This window comes from Meriones unguiculatus (assembly GCF_030254825.1).
Source record: "Meriones unguiculatus strain TT.TT164.6M chromosome 13 unlocalized genomic scaffold, Bangor_MerUng_6.1 Chr13_unordered_Contig_2907, whole genome shotgun sequence".
Classification (NCBI taxonomy): Eukaryota; Metazoa; Chordata; class Mammalia; order Rodentia; family Muridae; genus Meriones; species Meriones unguiculatus.
Window position 1 is genome coordinate 1,407,501 of NW_026843582.1, and position 25,000 is coordinate 1,432,500.

General features: G+C 65.0%; 2 protein-coding genes across 2 annotated transcripts in view; one reads left to right on the forward strand and one right to left on the reverse strand.

Moving 5' to 3' along the window:
• Ccl25 (C-C motif chemokine ligand 25) overlaps window positions 1-3,704 on the reverse strand; it is a 17,909-nt gene extending 14,205 nt beyond the window's left edge. The window contains exons 1-2 of the mRNA XM_060375873.1: window positions 3,701-3,704; window positions 2,206-2,868 (exon numbers count right to left, since the gene is read on the reverse strand). Of these exons, the coding sequence (XP_060231856.1) occupies window positions 2,206-2,868; window positions 3,701-3,704 (667 nt within the window). The remainder of the gene's footprint in view (window positions 1-2,205; window positions 2,869-3,700) is intronic.
• Elavl1 (ELAV like RNA binding protein 1) lies at window positions 2,616-23,385 on the forward strand. Its single transcript, XM_060375882.1, is given in 7 exon segments — window positions 2,616-2,720; window positions 12,884-13,071; window positions 17,667-17,770; window positions 19,547-19,700; window positions 20,211-20,399; window positions 20,402-20,435; window positions 21,376-23,385. Coding segments are annotated over 6 exon segments (978 nt in total). The 5' UTR covers window positions 2,616-2,720; window positions 12,884-12,899; the 3' UTR covers window positions 21,701-23,385.
• The last annotated feature ends 1,615 nt before the right edge of the window (window positions 23,386-25,000 follow it).

Genomic DNA, 25,000 nt, shown 5'->3' on the forward strand with positions numbered 1-25,000 from the left:
AAGGCCTCACTCTCTCTCTCTCTAATCACAGGGAGCTCAAGGCCTCTCTCTCTCTCTCTCTAATCACAGGGAGCTCAAGGCCTCTCTCTCTCTCTAATCACAGGGAGCTCAAGGCCCCTCTCTCTCTCTAATCACAGGGAGCTCAAGGCCTCTCTCTCTCTCCTTCTCTCTCTCTAATCACAGGGAGCTCAAGGCCTCCCTCTCCCTCTCTCTCTCTAATCACAGGGAGCTCAAGACCTCTCTCTCTCTAATCACAGGGAGCTCAAGGCCCCTCTCTCTCTCTAATCACAGGGAGCTCAAGGCCTCTCTCTCTCTCCTTCTCTCTCTCTAATCACAGGGAGCTCAAGGCCTCCCTCTCCCTCTCTCTCTCTAATCACAGGGAGCTCAAGACCTCTCTCTCTCTAATCACAGGGAGCTCAAGGCCTCTCTCTCTAATCACAGGGAGCCCAAGGCCTCCTTCTCTCTCTCTCTCTCTTTAATCACAGGGAGCTCAAGGCCTCGCTCTTTCTCCCTCTCTCTAATCACAGGGAGCTCAAGACCTGTTGCTCTCTTTCTCTCTCTAACCACAGGGAGCTCAAGGCCTCGCTCTCTCTCTCCCTAATCACAGGGAGCTCAAGGCCTCCTTCTCTCTCTCTCTCTCTCTCTCTAATCACAAGGGAGCTCAAGGCCTCTCTCTCCCTCTCTCTCTCTAATCACAGGGAGCTCAAGGCCTCCCTCTCTCTCCCTCCCTCTCTCTAATCACAGGGAGCCCAAGGCCTCACTCTCTCTCTCTCTCTCTAATCACAGGGAGCTCAAGGCCTCTCTCTCTCTCTCTACTCACAGGGAGCTCAAGGCCTCTTTCTCTAATCACAGGGAGCTCAAGGCCTCCTTCTCTCTCTCTCTCTCTCTCTCTCTAATCACAGGGAGCTCAAGGCCTCTCTCTCCCTCTCTCTCTCTAATCACAGGGAGCTCAAGGCCTCCCTCTCTCTCCCTCCCTCTCTCTAATCACAGGGAGCTCAAGGCCTCTCACTCTCTCTAATCACAGGGAGCTCAAGGCCTCTCTCTCTCTCTCTACTCACAGGGAGCTCAAGGCCTCTTTCTCTAATCACAGGGAGCTCAAGGCCTCCTTCTCTCTCTCTCTCTCTCTCTCTAATCACAGGGAGCTCAAGGCCTCTCTCTCCCTCTCTCTCTCTAATCACAGGGAGCTCAAGGCCTCCCTCTCTCTCCCTCCCTCTCTCTAATCACAGGGAGCTCAAGGCCTCTCACTCTCTCTAATCACAGGGAGCTCAAGGCCTCTCTCTCTCTCTCTACTCACAGGGAGCTCAAGGCCTCTTTCTCTAATCACAGGGAGCTCAAGGCCTCCTTCTCTCTCTCTCTCTCTAATCACAGGGAGCTCAAGGCCTTGCTCTCTCTCTCTCTCTAATCACAGGGAGCTCAAGGCCTCTCTCTCTCTCTCTACTCACAGGGAGCTCAAGGCCTCTTTCTCTAATCACAGGGAGCTCAAGGCCTCCTTCTCTCTCTCTCTCTCTAATCACAGGGAGCTCAAGGCCTTGCTCTCTCTCTCTCTCTAATCACAGGGAGCTCAAGGCCTCACTCTCTCTCCCTCTCTCTCTCTCTAATCACAGGAAGTTCAAGGCCCTCTCTCTCTCTCTCTAATCACAGGGAGCTCAAGGCCTCTCTCTCTCTCTCTCTCTCTCTCTTTTCACCTTTACACCTGGCAATCAGGAAGGAGGGGCCGGGAGAGCCAAGGGCCAAGGTCAGAGGGTTCCAGGCCTGAGAGAGAGAGAGAGAGAGAGAGGAGGGAGAGGGAGGGAGAGAGAGGAAGAGAGAGGAAGAGAGAGAGAGAGAGAGAGGGAGAGAGAGAGAGAGGGGAGAGGGAGAGGGAGAGAGAGAGAGGGAGAGAGAGAGAGGAAGAGAGAGAGAGAGGAAGAGAGAGAGAAGTAGGAAGAGAGAGGGAGAGAGAGAGGGAGAAAAGGGAGAGAGAGAAGAAGAGAGGGAGAGAGAGAGAGAGGAGGGAGAGAGAGAAGTAGGGAGAGAGAGAGGGAGAAAGAGAGAGAGGGAGGTGGAGAGAGAGAGAGGGAGAGAGGGAGAGAGAGAGAGAAAGGGAAAGAGAGAGGGAGAGACAGAACTTAAGTCATAGAAGCCTGCACACAGTACTCTCTCTCTCTCTCTCTCTCCTCCATCCCTCTGGCTTGAGTCACTGAAAGGGAAGAGAAGGATCCGGACCGGAAGTGCGGGAAGGCTGGATTCGAACCCTGGTCCCCGCGGCCAGCCGCCATTTTCCTCCCCCCCCATCCCCAATCCCCGCTCGGGGGGCGCGCGGCGCGCACGCGCACACCCCCACATCCGGGGTAAGGCCGCGCCGAGGCGGAATCGAGCCGCCGCCGCCGCCGCAGTAAAGAGGAAGCGCGGGGGCGTGGCCTCCCTCCAGGAAGTCCCGCCCCCTCCCGCCGGAAGCCCCTCCCGCTTCCTTTGACGGACACCCGCGCCGCCCAATGAGCGCCCCGCCCGGCCCCGCCGCAGCCCAATGGGCGCGCGCGGCGCCCGGGGGGCGTGTCCGGGGGCGTGTCCGCGCCCAGCGCGCCCAGGAGCAGCCGCCGCGCCGCCGCCGCCGCCGCTCTGCGCCGCCCCGCAGCCGCGCCGCCGCCCGCAGCCGCCGCCCACGCCCGCCCCGGCCCCCCGCGAGCGCCGCGCCCGCCCTCCCCGCCGCGCCGCCCCGGCCGCCGCCCGCCCGCGCCGAGGTGAGACGCCCCCGGCCGCCCCCGACCAGGCCGCGCCGCAGCCTGCGCTCGCGTAGCCGGGGGGGGGGGGGCGGGAGCCGAGCGGAGCCGAGCGGAGCCGAGCGCTTCCGAGCGGCGGCCGAGCGCGAAGCGAGCGGGATGGGAGCGCCTGGAGGGGAGGGGGAGGGTGGGGGAAGGGAGGGGAGGGGAAGAGCTGGGGTGTGCTCCCTGCGGTGCTCCCTGCTCCCGTGCTCCCGCCCGCCCGAGTGCGCCCGAGTGCTCCCTCTCCCCTCCTCCGTCCTCCCCCTATCCATCATCCGTCCTCCCTCCCTCCTTCCCTCCTTCCATCCATCCGTCCTCCCTCTCTCCCTCCTCCGTGCTCCCTCCCTCCTTCCTGCCATCCTTCCCTCCTCCCTCCCTCCTTCCTGCCATCCTTCCGTCCTCCCTCCTCCCTCCCTCCTTCCTGCCGTCCTCTCTCCCTTCTTCTCTCCTTCCATCTATCTCTCTTCCCCTCCCCAGTGCTCCCTCCCGCCATCCCACCCTTCCTCCCTCCGTCCACCCCGACCTCTTCCTCCTCCCTCCTCCCTCTCTCCCAAGTCCTCCCTCCCGCCCTCGTCCCTCCTCTGTCCTCCCTCCTTCCCTCCATCCCTCCTTCCCGCCCTTCCATCCATCCCTCCTTCCTCCATCCACTCTCCCTCCATCCCTCCCTCCTCCTTCCGTCATTCCTCCCTCCCCCATCCTTCGTATCCCTCCTCTGTGCTCCCTCAAGCTGTCCTCCCACCCTTCATCCCTCCCTCTTCCCTCCTGTCCTTCCCCTCCGCTCATCTACCTCCCTCCTTCCATCCGTCCTCTGTCCTCCCTCTCTCCATCCTCCCTTCCTCCTTCCCTCCTTCCTTCCCTCCTCCATCCTCCCTCCACCCATCCCTCCGTCCCTCCCTCTTCTCTTCCGTCCTCCCTTCCTCTGTCCTCCCTCCTTCCTCCTTTCCTTCCCCTCCACTCACCCATCTCTCTCAATCCTCCCTCCATCCGTCCCTCTCTCCTCCCTCCATCATTCCTCCTCCTTCTTTCCCTCCTCTGTCCTCCCTCCTGCCATCCTCCGTCCTCCTACCTTCCTCCTTTCCTTGCCCTCCACTCATCCATCTTCCTCCGTCCTCTCTCCCTCCTCTTTCCCTCCCACCATCCTCCCTCCCTCCCTCTCTCTCTCTCCTCCATCCTCCCTCCCTCTCTCTGTCCCTCCTCTCTCCCTCCTGCCCTCCTCCCTTCCTCCTCCTTCCGTCCTCTCTTTCTCCATCCATTCCTCCATCTGTCCCTTTAGTCCTCCATCCCTCTTCCCTCCCTCCCGCCATCCTCCCTCCCTTCTCTCTCCCTCCTTCCAGCCCTCCCTTCCTCCATCCTCCCTCCATCCATCCCTCCTTCCTCCATCCTCTCTCCCTCCTCTCTCCCTCCATCCCTCCCTCCTCCTTCCGTCCTCCCTCCCGCCATCCATCCCTCTTCCCTTCCGCCGTCCTTCCTCCTTTCCTTCCCCTTTATTCATCTATCTCCCTCCCTCCTCTGTCCTCCCTCCCTCCTTCCCTCCATCCTCCCTCCTTCCCTCTGTCCAGCCATCCCTCCCCTCCTCCCTTCCTCCTACCGTCCCTCCCTCCCTCCTGCCCTCCTACCTCCATCCCTCCCTCCTCCTTCCGTCCTCTCTTCATCCATCCCTCCATCCGAACCTTCTCAGTCCTCCCTCCCTCTCCCCATCCATCCCTCCTTTCCTCCTCCTTCCTCCCTCCATTCTCCCTTCCTCCCTCCAGCCATCCCTCCCCTCCTCCGTCCTCCATCCATCCTCCCTCCTTCCTCCCGCCATCCTCCCTCCTAAGTGCTCCCTCCCTCCCTCTCTCCATCATCCCTCATTTCCTCCTCCTTCCTCCCTCCATCCATCCCCTCTCCCTCCCGCCATCCCACCCTCCTCCCTTCCCCCGTCCTCCCTCCTACTTCCTTTTCTTCTCCTCCACTCATCTATCTCCGTCTTATCTCCATCCTCTTTCCCTCCCTCCATCCTCCCTCCTTCCCTCTTCCCTTTAGCCATCCCCCTCCCTCCTCCATCCTTCCTCTCTTCCTCCCTCCTGCCCTCCTTCCTCCATCCCTCCCTCCTCCTTCTGTCCTCTCTCCCTCCCTCCCTCCATCCATCTATCCTCCCTTCCGCCATCCCTCCCACTTTCCATCCTCCCTCCTCCCTCCTTCCTCCTTTCCTTGCCCTCCACTCATCCATCTCCCTCCATCCTATCTCCATCCTCTTTCCCTCCTCCCTTTAGCCATCCCCCTCCCTTCCCCTCCCTCCTCCTTCCTACCTCTCTCCCTCCTCGCCATCCATCCTTCCCTCCCTTCCATCGATCCCTCCTTCCTTCATCTCTCCCTCTCTTTGTCCCTCCTCCTTCCGTCCTCCCTTCCTCCCGCCATCCCTCCCTCTTCCCTTCCTTAGTCCTTCCTCCTTTCCTTCCCTCCATTCATCTATCACCCTCCCTCCTCCCTCCCTCCATCTCTCCTCTCTCCCTCCATCCTCCCTCTCGCCATCCTCCCTCCATTCATCCCCTCTCCCTCCCTCCCTTCCTCCGTCCTCCCTCTCTCCCTCCCTCTCGCCATCCATCCTTCCCTCCCTCCCATCCATCCCTCCCTCCCTCTTGCCATCCATCCTTCCCTCCCTTCCCTCCCTCCCTCCCTTCCTCCATCCTACCTCTCTCCCTCCCTCTCGCCATCCATCCTTCCCTCCCTCCCATCCTTCCCGCCCTTCCATCCTTCCTTCCCTCCTTCCATCCATCCCTCCCTCCCTCCCTTCCATCTATCCATCCCTCCTTCTTTCCTTCCCTCCATCCATCCCTCCTTCCTTCCTTCCCTCCCTCCTTCCTTCCTTCCCTCCTTCCTTCCTTCCCTCCATCCATCCCTCCTTCCTTCCTTCCCTCCCTCCTTCCTTCCTTCCCTCCTTCCTTCCTTCCCTCCATCCATCCCTCCTTCCTTCCTTCCCTCCCTCCTTCCTTCCTTCCCTCCTTCCTTCCCTCCTTCCCTCCCTCCTTCCTTCCCTCCTTCCTTCCTTCCCTCCTTCCTTCCTTCCCTCCTTCCTTCCTTCCCTCCTTCCTTCCCTCCTTCCTTCCTTCCCTCCTTCCTTCCTTCCCTCCCTCCTTCCTTCCTTCCTTCCCTCCTTCCTTCCTTCCCTCCTTCCTTCCCTCCTTCCTTCCTTCCTTCCTTCCTTCCCTCCTTCCTTCCCTCCTTCCTTCCTTCCTTCCTTCCCTCCTTCCTTCCCTCCTTCCTTCATTCCTTCCTTCCTTCCTTCCTTCCTTCCCTCCTTCCTTCCCTCCTTCCTTCCCTCCCTCCTTCCTTCCCTCCTTCCTTCCTTCCCTCCTTCCTTCCCTCCTTCCTTCCTTCCTTCCTTCCCTCCTTCCTTCCTTCCTTCCTTCCCTCCTTCCTTCCCTCCTTCCTTCCTTCCTTCCTTCCTTCCTTCCTTCCTTCCCTCCTTCCTTCCCTCCTTCCTCCATCCTCTCTCCCTCTGTCCCTCCTCTCTCTGTCCATCCTTCCCTCCCCTCTCTCCCTCCTCATCCATCCATCCGTCCTTCCTCTGCCCTCTCTCCTCCCTCTCTCCCTCCTCTCTCCCTCCATCCATCTTTCCCTTCCTCCCTCCCTCCTTCCTACCATCCTCCCTCCTTCCCTCCCTCCGCCATCCTCCCTCCTCTGTCCTCCCTCCCTCCTTCCTCCCTCCATTCCATCCATTCCCCATTCCCCGTCCTCCCCCCTCCATCCCCCTTTCCTTACTCCCCTCCCTCCAGCCAACCATCCCTCCTCCCTCCATCCTTCCCTCCCTCCCCTCTCCTGCCATCCTCCATCCTTCCTACCTCCCTCAATCCGTCCTTCCTTCCTCCCACCATCCGTCCTTCCTTCCTCCCACCATTCTCCCTTCTCTGTCCTCCCTTCATCCATCCGTCCTCCCTCCATACAGGCATCTCCCTCCATCCTCCTCCCTCCCCTCTCCCTCCCTCCTTTTCTTCTCCTCCATTCATCTGTTTTCCTCCTTCCTCCCTCCCTCCCGCCATCCTCCCTCCCTCTTTTCATTCTCCTCCATTTATCTGTTCTCATAATTCCTTCATCCCTCCCTCTCCATCCCTCCTCCAGCCCTCTCCATCCCCCCTCCAGCCCTCCCTCCCTCCCTCCCTCTCTTCATCCCCTCCATTCTCCCTCTCTCCCCTTCCGTCCCTCCTCCCCTCTTCTTCCCTCCTTTCCTTCCTCTCCATTCATTTATCCCCTCCCTCCTCCCTCCCTCCATCCCCCCTCCAGCCCTCTCTCCCTCCCCCTCCATCCATCCCTCTCTCCTCCCTCCCTCCATCCCCCTCCAGCCCTCTCTCCCTCCCCCTCCATCCATCCCTCTCTCCTCCCTCCCTCCATCCCCCTCCAGCCCTCTCTCCCTCCCCCTCCATCCATCCCTCTCTCCTCCCTCTCTCCGGCCATAGCTCTTCTCCCTCCCTCCATCTCCCCTCCCTCCTTCCCTTTATCCCCCTCCATCCATGTATCCCCCTCCCTCCTGCCTTCATCCATCCCCCTCCATCCCTTCCCCCTCCTCCCTCTCTCCATCCCCCTCCATCCCTTCCCCTTCCTCCCTCTCTCCATCCCCCTCCATCCCTTCCCCTTCCTCCCTCTCCATCCCCCTCCATCCCTTCCCCTTCCTCCCTCTCCATCCCCCTCCATCCCTTCCCATTCCCTCCCTCTCCATCCCCCTCCATCCCTTCCCCTTCCTCCGTCCTCTATTCCTCTCTCTCCCTCCATCCCCCTTCCTCCATCCCTCCTCCTTCCCATCTCCCTCCCCCTTCCCGCCTCCCTCCCTCTTCCCTCCTCCCTACCTTCCTCTCTCTTCCATCCCTCCCTCCATTTATCTTCCCTCCCTCCCTCTTCCACCCCCTCCTTCCGCTCTCTCCCTCCCTTCTCTATCCCCCTCCCTCTCCTCCCTCCCCCTCCTCCCTCCCCCTCCTTTCCTCCATCGTCTTCCCTCCATCCCTCCCTCTCCCTCCTCCCAGCCATCCGCCCTCCTTCCTCTCTCCGTCCCCCCCACCAGGGTCCAGATTCCACCACCCGGAGACAAGAGACAGAGACAGAGAGACAGACAGAGACAGACTGAGACAGACAGACAGACAGACAGGGAGGGAGGCGGGGTAGAGGCCCTAGCGATTGGCGTGGGCTTTGGGGGTGCGAGGCTTGTGTGTGTGTGTGTGTGTGTGTGTGTGTCTGTGTCTGTGTGTGTGTCTGTGTGTGTGTCTGTGTGTGTGTGTGTGTGTGTGTCTGTGTGTGTGTGTGTCTGTGTGTCCCTGTCTGTGTGTGTGTGTGTGTCTGTGTGTGTGTGTGTGTCTGTGTGTGTGTGTGTCTGTGTGTGTCTGTGTGTGTGTGTGTCTGTGTGTCCCTGTCTGTGTGTGTGTGTGTGTCTGTGTGTGTCTGTGTCTGTGTGTGTGTGTGTGTCTGTGTGTGTGTGTGTCTGTGTGTCTGTGTGTGTGTGTGTCTCTGTGTGTGTGTGTCTGTGTGTGTGTGTCTGTGTGTGTCTGTGTCTGTGTGTGTGTGTGTGTCTGTGTGTGTGTGTCTGTGTCTGTGTGTGTGTGTGTCTGTGTGTGTGGTTGTGTGGTTGTGTGTGTGTGGTTGTGTGTGGTGGGGTGGGGCGCCCGGGGGGAGCACCCTGTGGCCTTGGCTTCCTCCTGTGTCCGTCCCCGCCGCGGCAGTTTTGTGCTGGTTGTTAACTTTTGGGGTGCGGGGCTCGCGGTCCTCCCTTCCTGCCCTTCCTCTCCCGTTCCTGGGGAGGAGGGGGAGGAGGGGGAGGAGGGGGAGGAGGGGGGAGGTGACACCGCGGGGGTTTGCTGCACGTGCGCCTACACACAGGTGCGCGTGGCCGTGTGTTCCTCACCTGCGCCTCTGCTGCATCCATGTGGACGTTCCGGGCCTAGATGGCGGCGAGGAGGAGGGGGGAGGAGGGAGGAGGAGGAGGAGGAGGAGGAGGAGGAGGAGGAGGGAGGAGGGGGAGGAGAAGGAGGAGGACGGGGAGGAGGAGAAGGAGGAGGAGGAGGAGAAGGAGGAGAAGGAGGAGGAGGAGAAGGAGGAGGAGGGGGGAGGAGGGGGAGGAGGAGGAGGAGGAGGAGAAGGAGGAGGACGGGGAGGAAGAGGAGGAGAAGGAGGAGGAGAAGGAAGAGAAGGAGGAGGAGGGGGAGGAGGAGAAGGAGGAGGAGGGGGAGAAGGAGGAGGAGGAGGGGGAGAAGGAGGAGGAGGAGGAGGGGGAGGACGGGGAGGAGGAGGAGGAGGAGGGGGAGGACGGGGAGGAGGAGAAGGAGGAGGGGGAGGAGGAGGGGGAGGGGGAGGCAGCGCTGGCATTGAGGGGGGCGGGGGCTCGTCCCTCTGCTGCAGATGCTCACAGTGGGGCGCTGGGTGGTTCCTGGATGCCCCAGAGGGAGCTTTGCTGGGGGGCGGGGGACCAGGGATGGGCAGGACCCAGGGGGATGGAGGGAGGACCCAGGGGGATGGAGGGAGGATGGAGGGAGGACCCAGGGGGATGGAGGGAGGACCCAGGGGGATGGAGGGGGATGGAGGGAGGACCCAGGGGGATGGAGGGAGGACCCAGGGGGGATGGAGGGGGATGGAGGGAGGACCCAGGGGGATGGAGGGAGGACCCAGGGGGGATGGAGGGGGATGGAGGGAGGATGGAGGGAGGACCCAGGAGGGGATGGAGGGAGGACCCAGGGGGGATGGAGGGGAATGGAGGGAGGATGGAGGGAGGACCCAGGGGGATGGAGGGGGATGGAGGGAGAATGGAGGGAGGACCCAGGAGGGGATGGAGGGAGGATGGAGGGAGGACCCAGGGGGGATGGAGGGGGATGGAGGGAGGATGGAGGGAGGACCCAGGAGGGGATGGAGGGAGGATGGAGGGAGGACCCAGGGGGGATGGAGGGGGATGGAGGGAGGATGGAGGGAGGACCCAGGGGGATGGAGGGGGATGGAGGGAGGATGGAGGGAGGACCCAGGGGGGATGGAGGGGGATGGAGGGAGGATGGAGGGAGGCAGGACCCATGGGGGGATGGAGGGAAGATGGAGGACCCCGGGGGGGGATGGAGGGGGGCGGGACCCCGGGGGGGGATGGAGGGGGACGGGACCCCGGAGGGAGATGGAGGACCCAGGAGGGAGATGGAGGACCCAGGAGGGAGATGGAGGACCCAGGAGGGAGATGGAGGGAGGACCCAGGAGGGAGATGGAGGGAGGACCCAGGAGGGGGATGGAGGACCCAGGAGGGAGATGGAGGACCCAGGAGGGAGATGGAGGACCCAGGAGGGGGATGGAGGACCCAGGAAGGGGATGGAGGGAGGACCCAGGAGGGGGATGGAGGACCCAGGAGGGAGATGGAGGACCCAGGAGGGAGATGGAGGGAGGATCCAGGAGGGAGATGGAGGGAGGATCCAGGAGGGAGATGGAGGGAGGACCCAGGAGGGGGTGGGGGTGGGAACCTGTGGCTCAGATGCCCACAGTCCACAACAGGCCCCGCGGGTCCCCACAGTCCACGCCTGCGCTCCCGCCTCTGCGCGTCGCCGTGGCCTCGCGGGCAGCGCAGGGTCCAGCCTGGACCTGAGTCCACGGAGGCTGAGAGGATGGCGGCTGCGGGGCCCCGGGGACACAGCTACACACACACACAGACACAGTCAGACACAGTCAGACACACGCACACACACACACACACACACACAGACACACACACACACAGACACACACACAGACACACACACACACAGACAGTCAGACACACGCACACACACAGACACACACACACACACACAGACACACACACACACAGACACACACACAGACACACACACACAGACACACACACACACACACAGACAGTCAGACACACGCACACACACAGACACACACACACAGACACACACAGACACACAGACACACACACACAGACACACAGACACACAGACACACACACAGACACACACACAGACACACACAGACACACACAGACACACACACACACAGACACACACACACAGACACACACACAGACACAGACACACACACAGACACACACACACACACACAGACACACACAGACACACACACACAGACACACACACACACAGACACACACACACAGACACACACACACACAGACACACACAGACACACACACAGACACACACACACAGACACACAGACACACACACAGACAGACACACAGACACACACACACAGACACACACACACACAGACACACACACACAGACACACACATGCACATACACACACAGACACACACACACAGACACACACAGACACACACACAGACACACACACACACAGACACACACACACACAGACACACACACACACACACACACACACACAGACACACACAGATGACGCTCTGGAGTCCCGGGTTCAAGGCTGGCTCGCTCCAGGTCCCCCCCACCCTGCCAAGCCTAGACACACACACACAGACACACACACAGATGACGTGGAGGGGACAGGCACAGGGCCATGGAGGGGACAGGCACAGGGCCATGGAGGGGACAGGCACAGGGCCATGGAGGGGACAGGGACAGGGCCGTGGAGGGGACAGGGACAGGGCCGTGGAGGGGACAGGGACAGGGCCGTGGAGGGGACGGGGACAGGGCCGTGGAGGGGACGGGGACAGGGCCGTGGAGGGGACGGGGACAGGGCCGTGGAGGGGACGGGGCCGTGGAGGGGACAGGGACAGGGCCGTGGAGGGGACAGGGCCGTGGTGGGGACAGGGACAGGGCCGTGGAGGGGACAGGGCCGTGGTGGGGACAGGGACAGGGCCGTGGAGGGGACAGGGCCATGGAGGGGACAGGGCCGTGGAGGGGACAGGGACAGGGCCGTGGAGGGGACAGGGCCGTGGAGGGGACAGGGACAGGGCCGTGGAGGGCACAGGGACAGGGCCGTGGAGGGCACAGGGCCGTGGAGGGGACAGGACCATGGAGGGGACAGGGACAGGGCCGTGGAGGGCACAGGGACAGGGCCGTGGAGGGGACGGGGCCGTGGAGGGCACAGGGACAGGGCCATGGAGGACAGGGACAGGGCCGTGGAGGGGACAGGGACAGGGCCGTGGAGGGGACAGGGCCGTGGAGGGGACAGGGACAGGGCCGTGGAGGGGACAGGGACAGGGCCGTGGAGGGGACAGGGACAGGACCGTGGAGGGGACGGGGCCGTGGAGGGGACAGCGCCGTGAGGGGACAGGGGACGGGGCCGTGGAGGGGACGGGGCCGTGGAGGGGACAGGGACAGGGCCGTGGAGGGGACAGGGACAGGGCCGTGGAGGGGACAGGGACAGGACTGTGGAGGGGACAGGGCCGTGGAGGGGACAGGGCCGTGGAGGGGACAGGGACAGGGCCGTGGAGGGGACGGGGCCGTGGGGGGGACAGGGCCGTGGAGGGGACAGGGACAGGGCCATGGGGGGGACAGGGCCGTGGAGGGGACGGGGCTGTGGAGGGGACGGGGCTGTGGAGGGGACGGGGCTGTGGAGGGGACGGGGCCGCGACCCCGTCCCTCCTGCCCCTGCCAGGCCACCGCTGGCACCCCGCCCGTGTGTGGGGGCCCCGGGGGTAGGCGCAGGACCTGTGGGGGTGTGTCTGTGTGTGTGTGTCCCCCGCCCCAGCTGAGCTGCTGTCCCCGCAGTGTGTGTGTGTCTGTGTGTGTCTGTGTGTGTGTGTCCCTGGCTGAGCTGCTGTCCCCGCAGTGTGTCTGTGTCTGTGTGTGTGTTTGTGTGTGTGTCTGTGTGTGTGTGTCCGCTGCCCCGGCTGAGCTGCTGTCCCCACAGTGTGTGTGTGTCTGTGTGTGTGTGTCCCCGGCTGAGCTGCTGTCCCCGCAGTGTGTGTCTGTGTGTGTGTGTGTGTGTCCCCGGCTGAGCTGCTGTTCCCGCAGTGTGTGGCTGTGTGTGCGTGTGTGTGTGTCTGTGTCTGTGTGTTTGTGTGTGTGTCTGTGTCTGTGTGTGTGTGTGTCTGTGTGTATGTGTCTGTGTGTGTGTGTGTGTGTGTGTGTGTCTGTGTGTGTGTGTGTCTGTGTCTGTGTGTGTGTCTGTGTGTGTGTGTGTGTCTGTGTGTCTGTGTGTGTGTGTGTGTGTGTGTCTGTATGTGTGTGTGTGAGGCCCCGGCTGAGCTGCTGTCCCCGCAGAGCACCGAGGACGAGGATGTCCAACGGTTATGAGGACCACATGGCGGAGGACTGCAGGGACGACCTGGGGAGGACCAACCTCATCGTCAACTACCTCCCGCAGAACATGACGCAGGAGGAGCTGCGCAGCCTCTTCAGCAGCATCGGCGAGGTGGAGTCGGCCAAGCTCATCCGGGACAAGGTGGCAGGTGAGGGGGACACACCTGCACGCGCGGGGACACGCAGGGACACACGCACGCACACGCCGGGCCCCGCCCCCAGGACAGGACAGGACAGGACACAGCCGGGCCCGCCCTCAGGACAGGACAGGACACAGCCGGGCCCGCCCTCAGGACAGGACAGGACACAGCCGGGCCCCGCCCTCAGGACAGGACAGGACACAGCCGGGCCCCGCCCTCAGGACAGGACAGGACAGGACAGGACACAGCCGGGCCCCGCCCTCAGGACAGGACAGGACAGGACAGGACACAGCTGGGCCCGCCCTCAGGACAGGACAGGACACAGCCAGGCCCGCCCTCAGGACAGGACAGGACAGGACACAGCCGGGCCCCGCCCTCAGGACAGGACAGGACACAGCCGGGCCCCGCCCTCAGGACAGGACAGGACACAGCCGGGCCCGCCCTCAGGACAGGACAGGACACAGCCGGGCCCCGCCCTCAGGACAGGACAGGACAGGACACAGCCGGGCCCGCCCTCAGGACAGGACAGGACACAGCCAGGCCCCGCCCTCAGGACAGGACAGGACACAGCCGGGCCCGCCCTCAGGACAGGACAGGACAGGACAGGACACAGCCGGGCCCCGCCCTCAGGACAGGACAGGACACAGCCGGGCCCGCCCTCAGGACAGGACAGGACACAGCTGGGCCCCGCCCTCAGGACAGGACAGGACAGGACACAGCCGGGCCCCGCCCTCAGGACGGGACAGGACACAGCCAGGCCCCGCCCTCAGGACAGGACAGGACAGGACAGGACACAGCCGGGCCCCGCCCTCAGGACAGGACAGGACAGGACAGGACACAGCCGGGCCCGCCCTCAGGACAGGACAGGACACAGCCAGGCCCCGCCCTCAGGACAGGACAGGACAGGACACAGCCGGGCCCCGCCCTCAGGACAGGACAGGACACAGCCGGGCCCGCCCTCAGGACAGGACAGGACACAGCCGGGCCCGCCCTCAGGACAGGACAGGACACAGCCGGGCCCCGCCCTCAGGACAGGACAGGACACAGCCGGGCCCCGCCCTCAGGACAGGACAGGACAAGACACAGCCGGGCCCCGCCCTCAGGACAGGACAGGACACAGCCGGGCCCCGCCCTCAGGACAGGACAGGACACAGCCGGGCCCGCCCTCAGGACAGGACAGGACACAGCCGGGCCCCGCCCTCAGGACAGGACAGGACACAGCCGGGCCCGCCCTCAGGACAGGACAGGACACAGCCGGGCCCCGCCCTCAGGACAGGACAGGACAGGACAGGACACAGCCGGGCCCCGCCCTCAGGACAGGACAGGACACAGCCGGGCCCGCCCTCAGGACAGGACAGGACAGGACAGGACACAGCCGGGCCCGCCCTCAGGACAGGACAGGACAGGACAGGACACAGCCGGGCCCCGCCCTCAGGACAGGACAGGACAGGACAGGACACAGCCGGGCCCCGCCCTCAGGACAGGACAGGACAGGACAGGACACAGCCGGGCCCCGCCCTCAGGACAGGACAGGACACAGCCGGGCCCCGCCCTCAGGACAGGACAGGACACAGCCGGGCCCCGCCCTCAGGACAGGACACAGCCGGGCCCGCCCTCAGGACAGGACAGGACAGGACAGGACACAGCCGGGCCCCGCCCTCAGGACAGGACAGGACACAGCCGGGCCCCGCCCTCAGGACAGGACACAGCCGGGCCCCGCCCTCAGGACAGGACAGGACAGGACAGGACACAGCCGGGCCCGCCCTCAGGACAGGACGGGACGGGACAGGCCAGGCCAGGCCCGCCCTCAGGACAGGACGGGACAGGACAGAGCCGGGCCCGCCCTCAGGACGGGACGGGACAGGCCAGGCCAGGCCGGCCTTGCTGGGCGCGCAGCGCTCTGAGTGCGCGAGCCCCCGCCGCCGGCAGAGGGCGCCCTCGCCCCGCCGCAGACGCCAGCCGCCGCGTGGCCCGGGGACCGAGCTCGGGGCCGGGGGAGCCACCCGCGCTCTCACCCTCCCCCCCCGCGGCTCTCAAAGAAGCGTTGGGTCGGGTCTGGCCTGCCGTGTCCTGGGGGAGGGACCGCGGCGGCCAACATGGGGACATGGGGACAGGCAGGAAGGGACACGCCCGCCCGCGTCCCCGATGGGGGCCGGGGGAGGGCTGGGACAGACAAGAGGGAGCACCACCTCTCCCGGTGTCCCGGTCCCCGCCCTCCCCATCCCCATCCTCGTCCTCCCCCCATCTTCCCCGTCCTCTTCCTCCCCAGTCCCCCGTCCCCCTGTCCCCGTCATCCCTGTCCCCTCAGGGCGGCTCCTGGCCAGGCCGAGTGCTCCCACCAGGCGGGCCGGGCTGAGCGGGCTGACGGCTGCTCGGCCGGGGCTCCGGGTTCAAAGCCAGCCGGGCTGGGGGAGCCGGGCAGATCTCCGTGAGCCCCGGGCGGCCTGCTCCAGACGGACAGACAGACAGAGCCCCGGGCGGCCTGCTCCAGACGGACACAGAGACAGACAGAGCCCCGGGCGGCCTGCTCCAGACGGACACACAGACAGAGCCCCGGGCGGCCTGCTCCAGACGGACACACAGACAGAGCCCCGGGCGGCCTGCTCCAGACGGACACACAGACAGACAGAGCCCCGGGCGGCCTGCTCCAGACGGACACACAGACAGAGCCCCGGGCGGCCTGCTCCAGACGGACACACAGACAGAGCCCCGGGCGGCCTGCTCCAGACGGACACACAGACAGAGCCCCGGGCGGCCTGCTCCAGACGGACACACAGACAGACAGAGCCCCGGGCGGCCTGCTCCAGACGGACACACAGACAGACAGAGCCCCGGGCGGCCTGCTCCAGACGGACACACAGACAGAGCCCCGGGCGGCCTGCTCCAGACGGACACACAGACAGAGCCCCGGGCGGCCTGCTCCAGACGGACACACAGACAGAGCCCCGGGCGGCCTGCTCCAGACGGACACACAGACAGAGCCCCGGGCGGCCTGCTCCAGACGGACACACAGACAGACAGAGCCCCGGGCGGCCTGCTCCAGACGGACACACAGACAGACAGAGCCCCGGGCGGCCTGCTCCAGACGGACACACAGACAGACAGAGCCCCGGGCGGCCTGCTCCAGACGGACACACAGACAGACACACACAGACACACAGACACACAGACACACACAGATACACACACTCACACAGACACACACACAGACACACACACACACACACACAGACACATAGACAGACACACACACACAGACACACACACAGACACATAGACAGACACACACACACAGACACACACACAGACACATAGACAGACACACACACACAGACAGACACACACAGACACACACAGACACAGACACACAGACAGACACACAGACACACACACACACAGACACACACACACACACAGACACACACACAGACACACAGACACACACACAGACACAGACACACAGACAGACACACACACACAGACACACACACAGACACACACACACACAGACACACACACACCCAGACACACACACACACACACACAGACACACAGACACACACACAGACACAGACACACACACACACACAGACACACACACAGACACACACACACACACACAGACACAGACACACAGACAGACACACACACAGACACACACACACACAGACACACACACACACACAGACACACACACACCCAGACACACGCACACGCACACACAGACACACACACACACAGACACACACACACCCAGACACACAGACACGCACACACACGCACACACGCACACACACAGACACACACACACCCAGACACACAGACACGCACACACACGCACACACGCACACACACAGACACACACACACAGACACACACACACACACAGACACACACACACACACACAGACACACACACGCACACACACACACACGCACACACACGCACACACACACACACACACAGACACACACACACAGACACACACACACGCACACACACAGACACACACGCACACACGCACACACACACAGACACACACACGCACGCACACACACACGCACACACGCACACACACGCACACGCACACACAGACACACGCACACACGCACACACACAGACACGCACACACACACACAGCCCGGCGGCCTGGTCTGCGGAGCCCCGTCTTTCCCTCTGTGCCCGGGGAAGCGCTGTGAGGGGGAGGGGAAGGTGGCTTCGTGTGGCGCGGGCTCACATGCACGCATGCACAATCACACGCACACGCGTGCACACACGTGCACACGCGCCTGAGGACCTCCCTGCTCTGGGGAGGCCGGGGAGCTGCAGGACGCGGCTGCTGGGCGCGGGGCTCCCGGGTGGGGGGCCGGGGCCGGGGCCACCCTCGCCCCAGCCCTGAGGAGCCCCCAGGGCGCCCGTCCTCCCCCGTCCCCTCCCTCCCCCCGTCCCCGCTGACCCGTGTCCCCCCAGCCGGGCCCCTGTCCCCCGTCCTCCCCCCGTCCCCCCCGTCCTCCCCCCGACCCCCCGTCCCCGCTGACCGGGCCGTCCCCCCGTCCTCCCCCGTCCTCCCCTCCCCGTCCCCGCTGACCGGGCCGTCCCGCAGGGCACAGCCTGGGCTACGGCTTCGTGAACTACGTGACGGCGAAGGACGCGGAGAGAGCCATCAGCACGCTCAACGGCCTCCGCCTGCAGTCCAAGACCATCAAGGTGAGGACCCTGACCGCCCGGGGGGAGGACCCCAGAGACCGGCGGGGGGAGGACCGCAGAGACCGCCCGGGGGGAGGACCGCAGAGACCGCCCGGGGGGAGGACCGCAGAGACCGCCCGGGGCCAGAGACCGCCCGGGGGACCCCAGAGACCGCCCGGGGCCAGAGACCGCCCGGGGGAGGACCCCAGAGACCGCCCGGGGGGAGGACCGCAGAGACCGCCCGGGGGACCCCAGAGACCGCCCGGGGCCAGAGACCGCCCGGGGGAGGACCACAGAGACCGCCCGGGGCCAGAGACCGCCCGGGGGGAGGACCACAGAGACCGCCCGGGGCCAGAGACCGCCCGGGGGGAGGACCCCAGAGACCGCCCGGGGGGAGGACCGCACAGACCGCCCGGGGGACCCCAGAGACCGCCCGGGGCCAGAGACCGCCCGGGGGGAGGACCACAGAGACCGCCCGGGGCCAGGAGACCGCCCGGGGGGAGGACCACAGAGACCGCCCGGGGCCAGAGACCGCCCGGGGGAGGACCACAGAGACCGCCCGGGGCCAGAGACCGCCCGGGGGGAGGACCACAGAGACCGCCCGGGGGGAGGACCCCAGAGACCGCCCGGGGGACCCCAGAGACCGCCCGGGGCCAGAGACCGGCGGGGGGACCCCAGAGACCGCCCGGGGCCAGAGACCGCCCCCGGGGAGGACCCCAGAGACCGCCCGGGGCCAGAGACCGCCCCCGGGGAGGACCCCAGAGACCGCCCGGGGGACCCCAGAGACCGCCCAGGGGGAGGACCCCAGAGACCGCCCGGGCCAGAGACCGCCCGGGGCCCAGAGACCGCCTGGGGGCCCAGAGACCGCCCGGGGCCCAGAGACCGCCCGGGAGACCTCAGAGACCGCCCGGGGCCCAGAGACCGCCCGGGGGACCTCAGAGACCGGCCGGGGGGCCCAGAGACCGCCCGGGGGACCTCAGAGACCGGCCGGGGGGCCCAGAGACCGCCCGGGGGACCCCAGAGACCGGCCGGGGGGCCCAGAGACCGCCCGGGGGACCTCAGAGACCGGCCGGGGGGCCCAGAGACCGCCCGGGGGACCCCAGAGACCGGCCGGGGGCCCAGAGACCGGCCGGAGGGGGCCCGGCCAGGGCTGCGGTCACCAGAGTGGACCTCACAGGCGGGCTTGGCTCTGCTCCCCTGAGCCAGCGCTGACCCTTGGCTCACACCTCCCTCAGGTCCTCAGGTCCTCTCTCAGGTCCCCCCCAGTCCCTCAGGTCCTCCCACAGGCCCTCTAGTCCTCCCATGTTTCCTCAGGTCCTCCCACAGTCCCTCAGGTCCTCTTTCAGGTCCCCCCACGGTCCCTCAGGTCCCCCCATGGTCCCTCGGGTCCTCCCACGGTCCCTCGGGTCCTCCCACGGTTCCTCGGGTCCTCCCTCAGGCTCTCAGGTCTTCCTTCAGGTGCTCCCACAGTCCCTCCAGTCCTCCCACGGCCGTGGGGCGCGGTGGGGCGGGGGCGGCTTCTGTCTCCCCGAGTGAGCCCGGTGGCGGCCGGGGGGGGCAGGGGCTGGGGCGCTGGCCGCAGGGAGGGAGGCGCCCCGGCCGCTCTCTCTAGGCTCGCTCTGGGCCGCTCTCCGCCCGGCTGCAGCTGGGCATCACAGCCCCCCCCCCCGGCGGAGCCAGCCCGGGCCTCCAGGGGCCTCGGGGCGTGGGCACAGGGCGCGGGCTGGCCTTGGCTCCCCGCCTCCCCGCCGGCTGGGGACGGGGGATGGGGCCGCCCTGACCCCCCGCCGCCCGCAGGTGTCGTACGCGCGGCCGAGCTCGGAGGTGATCAAGGACGCGAACCTGTACATCAGCGGCCTCCCGCGCACCATGACGCAGAAGGACGTGGAGGACATGTTCTCGCGCTTCGGCCGCATCATCAACTCCCGCGTCCTGGTGGACCAGACCACAGGTGAGGCCCGGGGCCATGGCACCAGCATCCTCCGCATCCTCCGCAACCGGGGCCTGGGGGAGCCACAGTGAGGCCGGCATCCTCAGCATCCTCAGCATCCTCAGCATCCGGGGCCTGGGGGAGGCCGGGCGCCAGCATCCTCAGCATCCTCATCATCCGGGGCCTGGGGGAGCCACAGTGAGGCCGGCATCCTCAGCATCCTCAGCATCCGGGGCCTGGGGGGAGCCACAGTGAGGCCGGCATCCTCAGCATCCTCAGCATCCTCAGCATCCGGGGCCTGGGGGAGGCCGGGCGCCAGCATCCTCAGCATCCTCAGCATCCTCAGCATCCTCAGCATCCGGGGCCTGGGGGAGGCCGGGCGCCAGCATCCTCAGCATCCTCAGCATCCGGGGCCTGGGGGGAGGCTCCTCAGGACGAGGGACGGGCACGGAGCTGGGGGTGGGCGGGGGTCAGGGAGCCGGGCCTAGAGCTGGGTGTCCCCGTCCCCTGACCCCCCCGTCCGCCGAGCAGGCCTGTCCCGAGGGGTCGCCTTCATCCGGTTCGACAAGCGGTCGGAGGCCGAGGAGGCCATCACCAGCTTCAACGGCCACAAGCCGCCCGGCTCGTCCGAGCCCATCACCGTCAAGTTCGCCGCCAACCCCAACCAGAACAAGAACATGGCGCTGCTCTCGCAGCTCTACCACTCCCCGGCCCGCCGCTTCGGGGCCCCGTGCACCACCAGGCGCAGAGGTTCCGGTGGGTGGCGGGGGGCTGCGGGGGGCCGGGGACCCCGGGGCCGGGGCAGGGGCGGGGCAGGGGGCGGCCCTGGGCTGCGCTGTGGCGGCTGTGGCTGTGGCTGCTGTGGCTGTGGCTGCGGCTGCTGTGGCTGTGGCTGCGGCCGCTGTGGCTGTGGCTGCTGTGGCTGTGGCCGCTGTGGCTGCTGTGGCTGTGGCTGCGGCGGCTGTGGCTGCGGCTGTGGCTGCGGCGGCTGTGGCGGCTGTGGCTGTGGCTGCGGCGGCTGTGGCTGCGGCTGCGGCGGCTGTGGCTGCTGTGGCTGTGGCTGCTGTGGCTGTGGCGGCTGTGGCTGTGGCTGTGGCTGCGGCGGCTGCGGCTGCGGCGGCTGTGGCTGCTGTGGCTGTGGCTGCTGTGGCTGTGGCTGCTGTGGCGGTGGCTGTTGTGGCTGTGGCTGCTGTGGCTGTTGTGGCTGTGGCTGCTGTGGCTGTGGCTGCTGTGGCTGTGGCTGCTGTGGCTGTGGCCGTGTCTGTGGCTGTGGCTGTGGCCGTGTCTGTGGCTGTGGCTGTGGCCGTGGCTGCTGTGGCTGTGTCCCTGTGGCTGTGGCTATTCTGTGGCTGCTGTGGCCGTGGCTGCTGTGGCTGTGTCTGTGGCTGTGTCCCTGTGGCTGTGGCTGTTCTGTGGCTGTGGCCGTTCTGTGGCTGTGGCCGTGGCCGTGTCTGTTGCTGCTGTGTCTGTGGCTGCTGTGTCTGTGGCTGCTGTGGCTGTGGCTGCTGTGTCTGTGGCTGTGGCTGTTGTGTCTGTGGCCGTGTCTGTGGCTGCTGTGTCTGTGGCTGCTGTGTCTGTGGCTGCTGTGTCTGCGGCTGCTGTGGCTGTGGCTGTGGCTGTGTCTGTGGCCGTGGCTGCTGTGGCTGTGTCTGTGGCCGTGGCCGTGGCTGACCCCGGCTGACCCCCCGTCCCCCAGGTTCTCCCCGATGGGCGTGGACCACATGAGCGGGCTGTCGGGCGTGAACGTGCCGGGCAATGCGTCCTCGGGCTGGTGCATCTTCATCTACAACCTGGGCCAGGACGCCGACGAGGGCATCCTGTGGCAGATGTTCGGGCCCTTCGGCGCCGTCACCAACGTCAAGGTCATCCGCGACTTCAACACCAACAAGTGCAAGGGCTTCGGCTTCGTGACCATGACAAACTATGAGGAGGCGGCCATGGCCATCGCCAGCCTCAACGGCTACCGCCTGGGGGACAAGATCTTGCAGGTCTCCTTCAAGACCAACAAGGCCCACAAGTAGCTCGCTCTAGCTCGCTCTGGGGCCCCGCCCGCCCGCCCGCGCTCGCTCGCTCGCTCTCTTTTTGTACGGAATTAGATGATGAAGAGCGAAGACGCGGAACCTTCTTTTTTTTTTTTCTCTCTCTCTCTCCCTCTCTCTCTCTCTCTCCCTCGTTAGTGTTCGCCTCGTTTTGCGCCACTTTCCGGGGAGGGGGGGACGGTTGGGGTGGGGGCGGCCCCGGCCCCCCTAGAGCGAGCGAGAGAGCGAGCGGGAGAGCGAGAGAGCAGGAGAGCGAGCGGGAGAGGAGAGAAGGAGAGCGAGAGCTTTTTCCACGCCGCCCGGACGGGACGGGACGGGACGCAGCCGCTCGCTCGCCCGGACGGACGGACGGACGCTCGGGGGAAACTGAGGCACACCCGAGCCTCCCCCCCGCCGCCCACCCCCAGGCCTGGCCCGCGCCGTGCTCCCCCCTTCCTCCACGTCGCCTCCCGCCGGGTCCAGACCGCGACACCGCGACGCGACAGAACGTTTTTTTGGTTTTTTTCTTTGGTTTTTTGGTTTTTTGGTTTTTTTTTTTTGTTGTTCTTTTTGTTTTTTGTTTTTTTGGTTTGGTTTTTTGGTTTTTGGTTTTGGTTTTTTGGTTTTTGGTTTTGTTTTTTGATTTTTTTTTTTTGTTTTTTGGTTTTTTTGGTTTTTTGGTTTTTGCTTTTTTTGTTTTTTTGGTTTTTTGTTTTTTGTCCTCTCAGCCGCAGCCTCTAACTAACCGGGAAGCTCTTAGGTGGGGGAGGGCGGGGGGCGTCGCGCGGCCGCTGCTTCCTCGCCATCCTCCTGCGGCCGCGCCGGGGAGGGCGGGAGGACTCCCCACCCCAAAGGAGGCCCGGCCGGGGGCCACGCTGCATGCCCGGCCTCCCTGAACAGCACTCGGGCATCCCCCTCCTCCCTGTCCTCCAATCCTCCCCCTCCTCCTCCAATCCTTCCCCTCCTCCTCCAATCCTCCCCCTCCTTCTCCTCCTCCTCCTCCTCCTCCTTCTCCTCCTTCTCCTCCTCCTCCTTCTCCTCCTCCTCCTCCTCCTCCTTTTCCTCCTCCTCCTCCTCCTCCTCCTTCTCCTCCTCCTCCTCCTCCTCCTCCTCCTCCTCCTTCTCCTCCTTCTCCTTCTCCTCCTCCTCCTCCTTCTCCTCCTCCTCCTCCTCCTCCTCCTCCTCCTCCTTCTCCTCCTCCTCCTCCTTCTCCTCCTCCTCCTTCTTCTCCTCCTCCTTCTCCTCCTCCTTCTCCTCCTCCTTCTCCTCCTCCTTCTCCTTCTTCTCCTCCTCCTTCTCCTCCTCCTTCTCCTCCTCCTTCTCCTCCTCCTTCTCCTCCTTCTTCTCCTCCTCCTTCTCCTCCTCCTTCTCCTCCTCCTTCTCCTCTTCCTTCTCCTCCTCCTTCTCCTCCTCCTCCTTCTCCTCCTCCTCCTCCTCCTTCTCCTCCTCCTCCTCCTCCTCCTCCTCCTCCTTCTCCTCCTCTCCCTCCTCTTCCTTCTCCTCCTCCTCCTCTTCTCCCTCCATCCTCCCTGTCCCCCTCCTCCCCTTCCTCCCCGTCCTCCCGAGGCCCGTCCCCTGTCCCCGCAGCCCCCGGCCGCCGCTCTCCGTCCTCCCCTTGGGCTTTTTTGTGTTGTTTCTTTGGTTGCTTTGGCGATTTCAGACCATTAAATTCGCTTTCGTTTCGCTCCAAGGTTTTGTTTGTTGTTTTCAATTTTCTTTTCTGTTGGTTTGTTGGTTTGTTGGTTTGTTTGTTTGTTTTTTTGGTCAGGGAAGGAAGGAGCAGGTTAGCCCGGCCCCCGGGGAGGGGCGGTCGGCGGGGCGGGGCGGGGCGGGGGGCGCAGGCTAGCCCAGCTGCGGTCCTGTGTGCGCGCTGAGGGACGGAGGGAGGGAGCGAGGGCCAGCCTGGGCTCGCTCACCTCGCCGGAAGCCGAGCAGCAGGCCCGGGGCCAGCCTGGGACAGTGAGGCCGCCGTCCCCTCCTCCCCCTCTCCGTCCTCTTCGTCCTCCCCCTCCTCCTCCATCCTCCCCGTCCTTCCTTTTCGTCCTCCTCGTCCTTCTCCTTCCCCTCCCCCTCCTTCTCCTCCTCCTCCTCCCTGTCCTCTTCCTCCTTCTCCTCCTCCTCCTCCTCCTTCTCCTCCTCCTCCTCCTTCTCCTCCTCCTCCTTCTCCTCCTCCTTCTTCTCCTCCTCCTCCTCCTTCTCCTCCTCCTCCTTCTCCTCCTCCTCCTCCTCCTCCTCCTCCTCCTCCTCCTCCTCCTTCTCCTCCTCCTCCTTCTCCTCCTCCTCCTCCTCCTCCTCCTTCTCCTCCTTCTCCTCCTTCTCCTCCTTCTCCTTCTCCTCCTCCTCCTTCTCCTCCTTCTCCTCCTTCTCCTCCTTCTCCTTCTCCTCCTCCTCCTTCTCCTCCTCCTCCTTCTCCTCCTCCTCCTTCTCCCCCTCCTTCTCCTCCTCCTCCTCCCTGTCCTCTTCCTCCTTCTCCTCCTCCTTCTCCTCCTCCTCCTTCTCCTCCTCCTTCTTCTCCTCCTCCTCCTTCTCCTCCTCCTCCTTCTCCTCCTCCTCCTCCTCCTCCTCCTCCTCCTTCTCCTCCTCCTCCTTCTCCTCCTTCTCCTCCTCCTTCTCCTCCTTCTCCTCCTTCTCCTCCTTCTCCTCCTCCTCCTTCTCCTCCTTCTCCTCCTTCTCCTCCTTCTCCTTCTCCTCCTCCTCCTTCTCCTCCTCCTCCTTCTCCTCCTTCTCCTCCTTCTTCTCCTGCTCCTCCTCCTCCTTCTCCTCCTCCTTCTCCTCCTTCTCCTCCTCCTCCTCCTTCTCCTTCTCCTCCTTCTCCTCCTCCTTCTCCTCCTTCTTCTCCTTCTCCTCCTCCTCCTCCTCCTCCTCTTCCTTCTCCTCCTCCTCCTCCTCCTTCTCCTTCTTCCTCGTCCTCCTCCTTCTCCTCCCCATCCTCCTCGTCCTCCTCCTCCTACTGGAGGGCCCCGGGGTGCTCCCTCCCCCCCCGGCGCCGAGGAGGCTCCTCGCTGTCCCACCCGGAAGCCCAGCGCCTTTCGGTGACCCCCTGCTCCGCCAGGGGCCCCAGCCCGGGCCCCGCCGTGCTCCCCCAGGAAACGGGGGCCCCGCCGTGCTCCCCTGGGTATCGGGGTCCTCCCCGGGGAAGCTGCGGCCGTTGCTGCTCGTTCTTTATTGTTGTTATTGTTATTATTACTGTTATTGTTATTTATTAGCACCGAGCCGGGCGGGACCCCTCCCCCCTCCTCCCCCCTCCTCCCGCCCTCGGGGTCCCCCGGCGGGGTCAGACCACGGACGGACAGACGGACCCCA